This window comes from Equus quagga, chromosome 6, assembly GCF_021613505.1.
Source record: "Equus quagga isolate Etosha38 chromosome 6, UCLA_HA_Equagga_1.0, whole genome shotgun sequence".
In the NCBI taxonomy this organism is placed as follows: domain Eukaryota; kingdom Metazoa; phylum Chordata; class Mammalia; order Perissodactyla; family Equidae; genus Equus; species Equus quagga.
In genome coordinates this window covers 57,123,803-57,136,571 of record NC_060272.1, presented here as the reverse complement: position 1 = coordinate 57,136,571, position 12,769 = coordinate 57,123,803, and the positions used below count along the sequence as shown (strand labels likewise).

The window sequence follows — 12,769 nt, the reverse complement described above, 5'->3', positions numbered from 1 at the left end:
ATATTAAGAAAGTCTTAAGTATACAAATTCAGGTGCTTTCATGTGTAGTCCACTCTATTTTGTCAATCTAGTATAATAAGGTTATGGGATATTTTATTTTTTATAAAGATGTCACTCTTTTTTCCTTCTTAACAATAAGAATGGAATGAGATATTCCCAGTGTGTCAATCTGTCAGGTAACAAGATGGGATTAGAGTCACAATATCTAGCCAGGGTACAGATTTTTCCCTTGAGGAGAAAGCAAACTTTTGGAATTTGAGGATGTTCCAAACTGCAAGCTCAGACCCTTTTACTTGGGGCTGGCGTGGTGGCGCAGCAGTTAAGTTTGCACGTTCTGCTTCCCAGCGGCCCGGGGTTTACCGGTTCGGATCCTGGGTGCAGACATGGCACCACTTGGCAAAAGCCATGCTGTGGTAGGCGTCCCACGTATAAAGTAGAGGAAGATGGGCATGGATGTTAGCTCAGGGCCAGTCTTCCTCAGCAAAAAGAGGAGGATTGGCAGCAGTTAGCTCAGGGCTAATCTTCCTCAAAAAAAAAAAAAAAGACCATTTTACTTAAACCAAATGAATTAACTTGACACAAAGCATTAGCAGGGAAAGAAGCAGTGATGATAGGGAAAAATAAGGTCAGAAAATCCCTAAAGGAAAGACACAGGTAGAGAACAGTGAGATCATGTCATTTCTTTGTTTAAAATTTTTCAGTGACTTCCGCTTTGGCCTACAGGTGAAATTCCAGACTCCTTCATAGGCATCCATTCAGGTCTGCCTTTTCCCTTTGGCCTCATCTTCTGATACTTCCCTTTACACATATTTGTCATTTCTGTGTCTACATGCTTCTAGTTTTTTCCATATGCTGTTCCCTGTGCCTGTAATGCTTATCCTTTTCCTCAAATCTGAACTCCTCCCTCATCCTTTAAGACTAAGCACAAATGTCACTTTCCCTAACAGCCTCACCTCTTAGATTTACATTTCACATTGTATGGACTTCAGTGATAGCCCTCATACTCTAATTCTTTACATGTGTCTCTCTCCCATCAAACCATGTGTTCCTGTTAAAGTGCCTGCCTGCACATCACAGAGGCTCAGTACACTTTTGCTGAATGAATGGAGTGTATCTAAGAGTAAACAAGGGAAACTCACTTAGAAGGTCTGCAGGAGTAAACCATGGTAACTCTAGTTCTGTTCAGTTTTGGAATTGAGGCTCTAATTAACTTATAAGGCAATGACCCAGTTTGAGAAATAAAAGTTCACTGATTAAATTGAATACTTGAATGTGAATGACATTTATTACTAAAATTTGTATTATAATGCTAAAATATTGGAGACAGAGCCTACTGAGGGGGAAATTTTAAAGGTTCTAGTAAGACTGAAGATTAATTAGCAATCTAACTTTCCTTTCTTAAAATTCATATAGTCACACAAATATTTATTTTTAACACCTACTATGTGCCAGGTAGAGGGGCACACAGTCAGTATTCATCCTCACAGAGCTTACAGTTTAAGATTAAGGTGTGTGTGTACGGGAGACAAAGGCATATATGAAAGCAATCAGAAAATAAAACAGAAGCCTAGTAATAAGGTCATATATACAGGATCTTATAGGAGCACTGAGAAGGGGCACCTAACCAAGCCTGAGTCGGGTTACGTTCTTTGAGGATGTATATTTATCATTTGAATTGAATGGCAATTCTGTGCAGAGATCAAGAGAAACTAGTTCTCCTCTTAATTATTCTAAACATTGACTTTCGAATTTAATCTTTTGCCTGACCACCTATATTTTAAACAGAAGAGTCTAGAACTGAGTAGATTATGTCACACAGGATGGGAGAGATTTCTCATTACTGACCATGTGCAGTGCTGCAGAACAAGATCTGAAATTATAAACTGACTTCAGTCTAGCAATTCTTTATCAAAGGGATGTGTGGGAGAGTATTTCCAGCAAGTCTGAATGCAGAGAAAAAAGGAATAGAACATTATGGCTTCCTTGGAAGGAAACGGCAAAGCACACACTGGACCAAAGAGGTTAGGGGATTAGAATGTGGTTTGCATTTGTGGGTAAAGACAAAACTGTGGTGGCCAAATAAAATCTTTAAAAAAAAAATGCGGTGGCCAAAAACCCAGAAATCCACAGATCAAATTCCTAATTTCCCCCCAAGATGAAGACAAACCTCTGTAGAGTCACAAGGCACAGTAGTCTACTATGTTAGTCTTTCTTTTTCTCCTTCCCTTCCTCCCTGCTACCATTTTTCATGTCATCTTTTCCTCTACTGCTCTGCCAACCAAACGGAGGATTTATCTGGATTTCATTTTATCAGGAATTTCAGTGTTAAGCATTATATACACAATAATTAACTATACCTAAATTCCTAGAAATTGATTAAAAAAACATTTATTTTTGACAGACAGCTGATCACCAAGTAATAAAGCTTTAGGTAAACTAATAATATGACCCTACCAGACTTTTAGTCACAAAATTTTCCCAGAAAGGTTGGATAGAATATGCGATACGCAAATCTATACCAAAGATGGCACTGGTGAATACAGTCACCAAAGGGAAATCGCTATATACTTTTTACAAAGTGATCAGCGGCAAGGGTACTACTAGTTCTGTGATAATTTTAAAGTATCACGTTTATGTGCTTTTTTGGTGACTGACTGTGACTCCTTTAAGCAAGGTCAACAGAACAGAGGACTTATTGATGAAGATGTTAGTGGCTCCAAGGCACAAAATTCTTTCATTAAAAAAATAAACTACATATTAGGCATAAGTGGTAAACAAAGGTAACATATGTTTTGACTTCTTTCGACAGAGAAAACTGTGAACAGGACAGGGAAGGTGATACTGGGGACTCCTCAGGAACGTGGGCCATCTCGGCATCCTTCTCCTCTTTTCCTTCTTCTGGTCTCACCTCTGCTTTCCTACTAGACCCTGCCCCTTGTCTTCCTCTCAGGGTCCCACTGGCTGCATTCCTCTTTGTAAAACTCTAAGTAGAGAGATGATGGGGAATGAAATGGTCAAAGCATAAAACCTACCCCACTCCCTAGCCTTACCTTATGGCTTAATCCAAATTCTAAAAAGCAATTTATTATTGCATTAATATTTGTGTGCTGATAAATCATCTCCCTTTTAGACTTCACCTGTCTGGCACTGGCAAATGATTCACATTTGCATATTTCAGATAAAGTTTACTTCCTTTGGGCCAAAACTTTTAACTATTTGTTTAAAGATATGCTTTCTAAACTGTATTAGTTTATTTGTATGCTGAATAGAATTTTGGAATACTGCAAGGTCTTCCAATGCTGGGATATGATGATTTCCAACTGGGAAAAAAATACACATATATAGTTAATGTTGAAATGTTAACTAGGAAAATACAGAGATATCAAAAACTTAACAAAAGTGAAAAAATTCCTTTTGAAATTTAAATATGAATTATTGCATTTAGACGCACGGCAACTATCTGTTAGTGCATGTGGTGTGAGGTATAGTTTTGAACGTACAAAAATAAGATATCAATTGGCACAGTTATTATTAGTCTACTTGAAAATATTGTAGAAATTAAATGACAAGCAATGAGACTGTTGGTATATATTTTACCAATAGAGAATTTTCAGTAAACTAACTAGCATTGTAACAATGATGAAGCATTATTCATCCTTAAAATATTTAGAACAGAGAGTAAAATTTTACTTTAGGGCAATAGTAGATAAAAGTTTTTGCTGGTTAAGGATTAAAAAAGGATTGATGATAATCCGGCAGTTCCTCAGGTTAAACAGAGTTACCACGTGACCCAACAATTCCACTCCCAAGAGAAATAAAACATCTTCAAACAAAAACTTCTACATGAACGTTCACAGTAGCTTTATTCATAATACTCAAGTAGTGGAAACAACTTAAATGTCCATGCATGAGTGAATGGCTAAACAAAATGTCTGTCCATATAATGGATATATATGGATGTATAAAGTACACAATTTGGCAATAAAAAGGAATGAAGTACTGATACATGCCACAACATGGATGAAAACATTATGCCTAAATGAAAGCAGCCAGTCATAAGAGACCATATATGATATGATCCATTTATATGCAACATTTAGAATAGGGAAATCTATATAGAGACAGAAAGTAGGTTAGTGGTTGCCTAAGGTGGGGAGAGGGGGAGAAAGGAGAGTGATTGCTAATAAGTATGGGGTTTCTTTTTGGGGTGAAGAAAATGTTCTAAAATTGACTGTGGTGATAGCTGAACAACTCTGTGAATATATTAAAAGCCACTGAACTGTAACTTAATAAAGGTTTTAAATTGGGGAGGGGGGGAAGGAGACCTCTTTCATAAAAACAAATGAAGATAACACTGTTTTTTATTACCAAATCATCATGGGTAAAGTAACATTTCCAATAAAAAGGGAACTCTGTGTATCAGTCCATATGTACTGCAAAATATGATGCAATTAGAATATCTGTCTTGGGACACTCGAGAGGGAAGGATGGCTCTGAAATGCTGCAATTCAGAACTGAAGAAGGCCAGCCAGGCTGGCACTACAAGGTCTTCTGCCCAGAGGCTTATCCTCTGGCATCTCAATTCTCCTGCTGAGACAGAGAGGCTGAGAGGCTTCAAGTAATGTTTTCTCTAATGCGGACACCAATGCAAAGAAAATGATTTCCTTCCTGAGACAATTTCCATAAGGATGGTAAGCTGGAAAAACAAGTCCTTCTAGCTTGTTCAGGGACTAAATGAAGAAATCAGGAAATAAGCTTAAAAACGTACTTTATCTCCCTTTAAAGTCAAATAGGACTGGAAGGGTGGGGAAGGAGATTTTATAGAAAATGGCAATTTTCAGATTAAATATAAATTTTGTGGCCTATTGCTTAATTAAAAATTCTATGTAAATTTTGTATATAAATAAATGCCCAAATTGTTTACTGGATGCCTGTCAGATACTGCTTTTATCTTTGTAACATCTCACGTAAAATCTAGACTTAACTGGTTATATTGGTAAATTCCCCACAAATTTTACCTCATCCAGAAATAAAAAAAAAAAAAAAAAGGCTGAAACAAACCATATAAGAGGGAAAACGTTACCATTCTATACAAAACTTGGTAGTAGACCTACTAGTTATTAGAACCTTCTATTCATAAGGAAAGTATTAAAATTTTATAAATGTTTAAATTTCATCCATTTATAGTCCACATGGTTAATAATTTATTTTAGTATGACATTTCAGATCCTAAAACTTTTAATTAAGCCTCCACTTCATAAGTTAGCAAATGATTATTTTTTTAAAACAGAAGTCTCACAAAGGGCTGTCATTAATTAATATGCTCTGTTGAAAAACTCGTGGTCTTTTTAGTTTTAGTAGAACCATTCTAAAATAAAAACTGCCAGTTATAGGAAAAATGAAGGAAGAAATGAAAGGGAATAAGTGAACAGAAAGAAAATGATAAAGATTTAGGAAAAACAAGCAATCAAGTAAAAAATGGAACGTATATGCCAGAACAAAACATTACAATGAAATAACACTTATTAAGTAGTAAATTTGGGAATAAGCTTCAAACATTACGGACAGCTATTTTTATTTTGAATTAGGAACTGAATGAGCACAGAAGCTTAGATTCCATTATCAATGTACCTATCTTAGATTAATTACGATGATTAATTATGATTCTTAATAATATAGAAATTAGAAGGAAGCCTTCCTGAAAGAGAAATTAGTGTTTTTTTTTTCATTAAAAAGTAGCTCCTATTGTCAGAAAAACATGTTCCTTGTTTGTCTACAGATATATACATGTGTCTGAATATAGAAGGGGCAATGTGGTAAGTGATATTCCTAGACTGAAGTCAGGACAACTGGGTTTGAGCCACTAGTCAACTCCTTTCTCTGGGTCTACAAGTTAGACTAGATAACCTCTAAGATCTCTTTTACCTTTAAGATCCTGATCAGATATATATATATATTTACACATATACACAATATAGCACGGAGAGGAAATAGGAATACAGGCGTCTGGCTTGAGCAAGCTGGGAAATGGTGGTGTCACTTAGTGAAATGGGGAAGTCTGGGGAGGCTTTGGAGGAGCGCAGAAATCAAGGTTCTGTTTTGAACATACTAAATTTGAGATTACAATCCGATTAACACTGATTCGGTGCTAAGTGTACCAGGCAGTGTGGCACAAAGATGGGAGAGGCAGTGGGCCCTGGCTGGCAAAGTACTCCTACCCCATCCTCTTGGTTCAGGAAGGTGCACATGACTCCTACCAGGTCAATTAAAATCTTCCCCGGGGCTTTTATTGGAACACTAAGAATAGATATTCTCTTTTTCTTAGGGGTTGCTAGCTGCGAGGTGCTTCAGGAAGCCATTTTGGCCACCATATGGCAAGATCTCACCTAAGAATAAAGACAACACAACAACAGGAGCACTGGTAGAAGGTGCTGTGATAGACAACAGTGTGTTAGGGCTCAAAGTGGTCCTGGCAGTTCGGTGTTTCGAAGGGAGCAATTAGATAAAGTTTCTAATGGTTTGTATTTTTTAAGGAAATGCTGTATATGCTTCTATTTTACAGATATAATAAAATATGAAGAAAGACTAGACGTAACACATTCAAGGTGAAAGATCAAAGATTGCCAGAGGAGAAATAATAGGCTTCCTCTGAGATTTCATTTTAAATGGGAAAAGAAGCCAGAATTGAAACTGTATGAAAGCATCCCCTTAAATGAACACCGGGTTCCCGACTTTACATCAGTTACCAGAGCCTGACCTTTTAAATTGGCTTGTTTGTTCTTGATGAGAAACTTTTAACTCTTGGATTGCTTATTCAGGTCACACACTGGCGAATGAGAGAAAAAGACTGGCCCTAAGAACAGTCTCTCTAATCAGTAATTTCGCTTACAGAAGTGAAGGTTTTTAGGAAGAAGAATAAAGAAAGAAAGGAACTAGCAAAACAAATAGTTCATATTCACTCAGAATATGTCAAAAATGACATTCTAAAGGTCAGAAAGCAGACGGCAACTTAAGAATATAGTACTAGTGTTAATGACAAAGAGGATGTGTTAAAGTGATAGTTCATGGTTAGAAGCTTGTTATCAAAAGTGGCACTGGGGGCCATGAGAAAATGAGAGAATGTCATTAAATGCATATACTCAAGAAGTGATCAACATGAACAAGATCTCTTTATTTCTTTTCCTTCCTTTTACACAGGGCTCAAAAATCAGTTTAATGCTACTACTACTAATAAATATTAGTAAAATACATTCCAGTTGGCAATGCAACTTTCATGAACATTAATTATTTACAAGGCTCCTGTAAACTAGGTATTATTTTAAACCTATTTACATATTATAATTTTATAATATTATAAACATTTAATTTGAACATATTGGTAAATTTTATATTAAGTATGTCATTTGTTGAGTAAATTAAATATTAAATAAATAATGTATTAAACATTGAATGTATTTAAGCATCTTGTCCAGGACTGTTTGGCTAACTGGCAGGGCTGGACATGAACTGAGATCCCATTACTCTAAATCCAGTGCTCTTTCCATCATACCAGGAAGCCCCTTTCCTGGATCATTGATCTTTATGCTACACTGGGTTCCTCCATTCTCTTGTTATTGCTGAGACTAAAACCAAATTAGTAAGGTTGTACTGATGACCATTAGTACAGACTCGCTTATGTCCTGTGGACTTCTTAAAGAGGATAGTTACCTCCATGGAGAGCTGGGCTTTGGCCACTTTCTTTCTAGGTCAATGGGCTTTGCCAATTCAGTTCAAATGTGAGACGGAGGTGGACAGAAGGACAGGAAATATGAGAGGGACAGAATCACAGATTTAGAGCTAGAAGGGATCATGAAGATTACCCAGTCCAACTCCCTCAGTTTTAGGAATGGAAGTGATTTCTCCAGATCCTACTGAGATAAATGGCACGACTGGAACCCATCCTGACCACTTCCTGCCCTCTCCTCTAGGCAAAGATAACTGTAGCCCTGGCATTCCACACTTTCTTGAGACTGGCTCTTTGTCCCCTACTCCTGCCATAAATGACATGAGGCCTGTCAAAATCCACCTGAGGAAAATACAGTTTTCCTTAGATACTGAGAATGTGATCATTTCCTTTGTTCAAATCAATTCATCTAATATTTATTGAATTTCTACTACGTTTGTGTTGTAGAACGTATAAATATTTAGGGATATGAATAATATACAACCCTGCCTTCAAGAACCTTATGTTTGTCGAGGCAATTTAGTCTCTATATAATAAAACCGTTATAAAATACTTAGTTTCTAATTGGTGTTCTCATGCTCTTTGAGGTTCCTAGGCCCTCTGTGAGCATCTGATATAAACTATGGAGATGCTCTCCAGAAAAATTCACACATTTTTGCACATATTCAGGAGATTATTGGACCTCCTAAAGTCCATGAATTAAAAGCAGCTCTATTATAGGAGAATCACTGAGTACCAACGAATAAAAAGAAATGTCTGCAGAAGTGGGAAACTGCAATCAATACTGAAGTTTCATTAATCATTTCCTAAAGCTTTGAATAAATCAGAAAAAAATACACCACACCCTTTAATAAATAGTTATTTGGTTATGTTAAAACGTTTTTGAAAACTGATCATCTTGTTACATATGCTGAAGCAAGCAAATGGAGCCATTAGAATTAACATATTCCTGAGTATACCAGCAAAGTGAACAAAATGATAAAGAAAACTAGATAAAAGGACAGAAAATAAAAGGGTTCCCCTTTAATTTTTTTTTCTTTTTTTTGGGGCTGAGGAAGATTTGCCCCGAGCTAACATCTGTGCCAGTCTTCCTGTATTTTGTATGTGGGTCGCCACCACAGCATGGCCACTGATGAGAGGTGTAAGTCTGCACCCAGGAACCAAACCTGGGCCGCTGAAGCGGAGAGTGCCGAACTTAACCACTAGGCCACATGGCCAGGCCCTCATTTAAGTTTTTAAAATCTGTAAGTAAATACAGTTATAAATCAATTTGATACTTTGCTAACATTAGGTGTGAGAAAGTTACATGGAAATAAATGTGACTTACAGGCTGGAGAAAGGAGTTGGACCTCTTACTTGCTATCAGCATTTGAAATGGATTAGAAATATAAATTATTAGCAAATAGGCACAAAAGTCTGGAGAAATGATAAAAAATGAGTAATTATAGAACAAACTTTCTAAAACATCAATTTATTAAATTTTTCCTTAAAAAATGAAGTATAGGCCAACCCAACTACAATCTCAACAAGCACTGTGAGGCAGCACAGCTCAAGTTTAAAAGGACGTAACATGAGGGCTAGGGTAGATTCTGATTAAAAACAAATCAGTTAGAGAATAGCCCACAAGACAGGGATAAACTCTCTTACCAGGACAGACCAGGATGACTCTTAAAAGAATGGGATTCTTCTATGAGGCACATTTAAAAAAAAAAAAAACAATGGAGTTGAGCTTTTTTAGAGGGAGCTAGGGAAACGAAAGACTAGAAATGATATAAACAAAGACTTCAGGCTTAATGTCAAGGATTAGTCAAGTGGAAGATAAATTCATCTTTTTTTCATATGGAACTATTAATACTAAATGTATTTGAAATCTAAAATAATGAAGTTGATGTTACAAAAAGACAAAAAACTTCATTAAGACATCTTTTCTGAGTGTTGAAATAAAACCTGACATTAGTATAGGTACATGTGAACTTATTCATATAGTTACGTGCGCATAATGATGTTTTGGTCAACAACGGACCACATATATGATGTGGTCCCATAAGATTAGTACCACACAGCCTACATGTCTAGTAGCCTATACCATCTAGGTAAGTACACTCTATGATGTTTGAACAACAACGAAATTGCCTAACAATGCATTTCTCAGAATGTATCCCCATCGTAAAGCAATGCTGACTGTGTATGATACACTTCTCTTCAGTAATGCCGGAAGAAGGAAATATTTAAAGGGTCAATGAGAGCATATACATACCACAGGCTGTTTTGTGATGTCCACTAAGTCCTTAAGATTATAATATTGATGTTTCTCAAAAGCCGAAAACAGCATGTCTAAAACGTGTTGTTTATCAGCTCGAGCTCGTTTTCCATCTTCTTTCTTTTTCCTTTCATATTCAATCTATGTGCAAAAAGCAAAAGAAATAAAGGCATCAATTTAACACGCTCACTCTGAAACACAGGCATTCTCTTTTTAGATATCCAAATAACCATTAGATTTTAAGCAAGGCAGCAGGTTAAAAAGCAGTGGTCCAGAACCTAGGGTCCTCATTGCTCCCAGAGCTCCTCAGATCTTTAAGGTTCTAAGAAGGTATCAATGCCAATCTGTAAACCATTCTCAGTATTTCCTAAAGCTTTATGTAATGTGCCCATTTCCCCCAAAAAAGGCTTTCTCTGCCAAAATTATATCAAATCAGTGTGGCTACCGGTTAGCTTGACTGATTGGAAAGTCTAACTTGCAGTTCTTCTGTTTTCAATTCTCCAAAATATAGTAAGTTTATCTAACAGATACAGTTTGGTAGGTAACATCTTTCAAAATTGGGGTTTTGAGGGGCAGGCAGAGGGCTGAGAGACTGGCAGATCACAGAACAGGTTCTCTAGGAACTGAAAGTTTGGGAAGCTTTGGTAAAAATGAATGAACATGGGCAGTGACGGGTGGCCTTTTCTCCTCCCAACTCTGCGTGACCTTCTTGAACTTTTCTTCTCCTATAAAATGAAGTAAACCATGGCACTAAGGGAATGTACAAACTCTCTCCCAGTGTTACCATCTCCAGGGACGTGTTCATTTGTAAAAAATTACCTCTTTATCGAAAACATGCAACTCATATTCTTTCATTTCAGTTGATTAAGCTTTTGATTTTTTAAGAAACACTTTATTTTGATAAAACATCAGGAACTTGCTGGAGGAAATATATGTAAACTGCAGCAGCCCACCTGGTAAACAAAGCATCAGCAGGCTGGGTGAAAACTGCCAGAGAACAGTCTCTTGGGCATCAATGGACTAGGGACTCGCTTCAAAAATAATAAAATGTATTCCAAAACTTACAACTAAATTATTGCATAAATTTCAGCTTCACATAGTTAGGCTTACTCCCTGTATTTTAACACTAGAGATTTGTTATCAGAAAGATAAAATTTAGTTTCCACTGATGTTAAGAGTAAAAATATATCTTATATGTAATCAGAGGCTTTCAAATTAGTGGCAACAGGTAACTGACAACAATGAGTCTCTGTCTTTCAATTAAACGAAATTAGGAGCTAGACAAGGAGAAAGAACCAACAATCATCTTAATTTTTTTGATATGTACACCTCAGGGAGTAAAACACTAAATCCCTTCATCTCAGGGGATGGGGGAATGAGATTGATGATGTATGAGGGGAAACTTGCAACAAGCAGCAAATAAGCTAAAGAGATCTAATGAACAGTATAATGAATATAGACTACACTATTGCACTATAATTATGTAATGTGATAAATACTGCTACAATGAAAATCACATTATAATATATAAATCTATCAAAGTAACATATTGTACACCTCAAATTTACAGAATGACATATTTCAAATTTATTCAATTAAAAAAAATCCCTTCATCATATGGTTGGCATTGCACTAAGATATCGGGCAAATAAGATAGTTTCTCGCAAAAGGTATCCCTTTCTTAGGGCTCATGTATTAAGAGTATCTAGAGGGCCTTGAGCATTTTAAATGTAGTAATAGTAGAGTACAGAGCTACCCAGGACAAGATCATGATGCTGAAAAAAATGCAAATGCATGACACAGACCATATTGCTGGGAAGGAATGAAATTCAGCTGTCTCAAGATTTTCTGGGTAGGAAGAGCATGAAAGAACACAACTATGGGTAGCTAAAAAGGATTCACTAGAAAAGAGCAGAGAGACCAGAAGAGCTAGAAGCAAGACTGTAGAGGGGAGCGATCAGAAAAACCTAGGACCATGGAGAAATCCAAGTCTTCCCAATGTGGGGAAGATGGAAAAAGAGAAGAAAAAATGAGCGTAAGGACAAAGGCAGAAGTACAGAGTCTGCCCCAATTCAGCAAGAAAGGAGGCTGTAAGAGATAGCAAAAACTCAAAAACAGGAACCTGAGGTCCACTCACGAAAGAATTTTCTTTCTCTAGGGTCAAAAGAAGACTAGAACTAAGAGAATGGCTGTATGATGGAGAAAGCAAGCATGATAGACCAGGAAAAACACACAAATCCAGGCAAGACAGTCTTTGGATTAAAAAGAAGAATGATATCATGGAATGCCTTAAGGGATTAATATTTTAAGCTAGCTTTGCTGACCAATGACTAAAATATATTTTCCCTGTTTACAATTATACTTAGTTTCCATCCTGAAATTCCCTCCCACTGTTGAACTGAGTTTGAACAGGTTAACATTTTGTATTGTGATGGACAGTCCAGAAAGTGGACTGTTAACAAAGTAGGAAAAAGTGTGGACCAGGGAATGACGCTGTTATAACTCTTTACTATGGTCAAATGTGGGATAAGAAAAACTTAACCTGGGATCTAGAAAAGAGAGGGAGACAGAATCAGACAAAGGAGGGGTGGAGAAAGCCTATTCCCTTCCCACAGGCTTGAGTGGATGTGGGATTTCATTTAGCCAAAGGCCACTGGTCCTCAGAAAGAACAATACAAAGGAAGTGGGGCCCTAGCAAAAGACCAGTGCTAGGCTTTTGTAGCCAGCCCTGGCTTAACCACCAGCCAACCCTTCTGGTTAAGATTCAGTGAGCGCCGAGGCCCAGG

General features: G+C 36.9%; 1 protein-coding gene across 1 annotated transcript in view; it reads right to left on the bottom strand.

Moving 5' to 3' along the window:
- GTF2F2 (general transcription factor IIF subunit 2) overlaps positions 1-12,769 on the bottom strand; it is a 148,717-nt gene that overhangs the window by 3,046 nt on the left and 132,902 nt on the right. Inside the window, exon 7 of the mRNA XM_046665050.1 lies at positions 9,981-10,124. Coding sequence (XP_046521006.1) covers positions 9,981-10,124 — 144 coding nt within the window. The remainder of the gene's footprint in view (positions 1-9,980; positions 10,125-12,769) is intronic.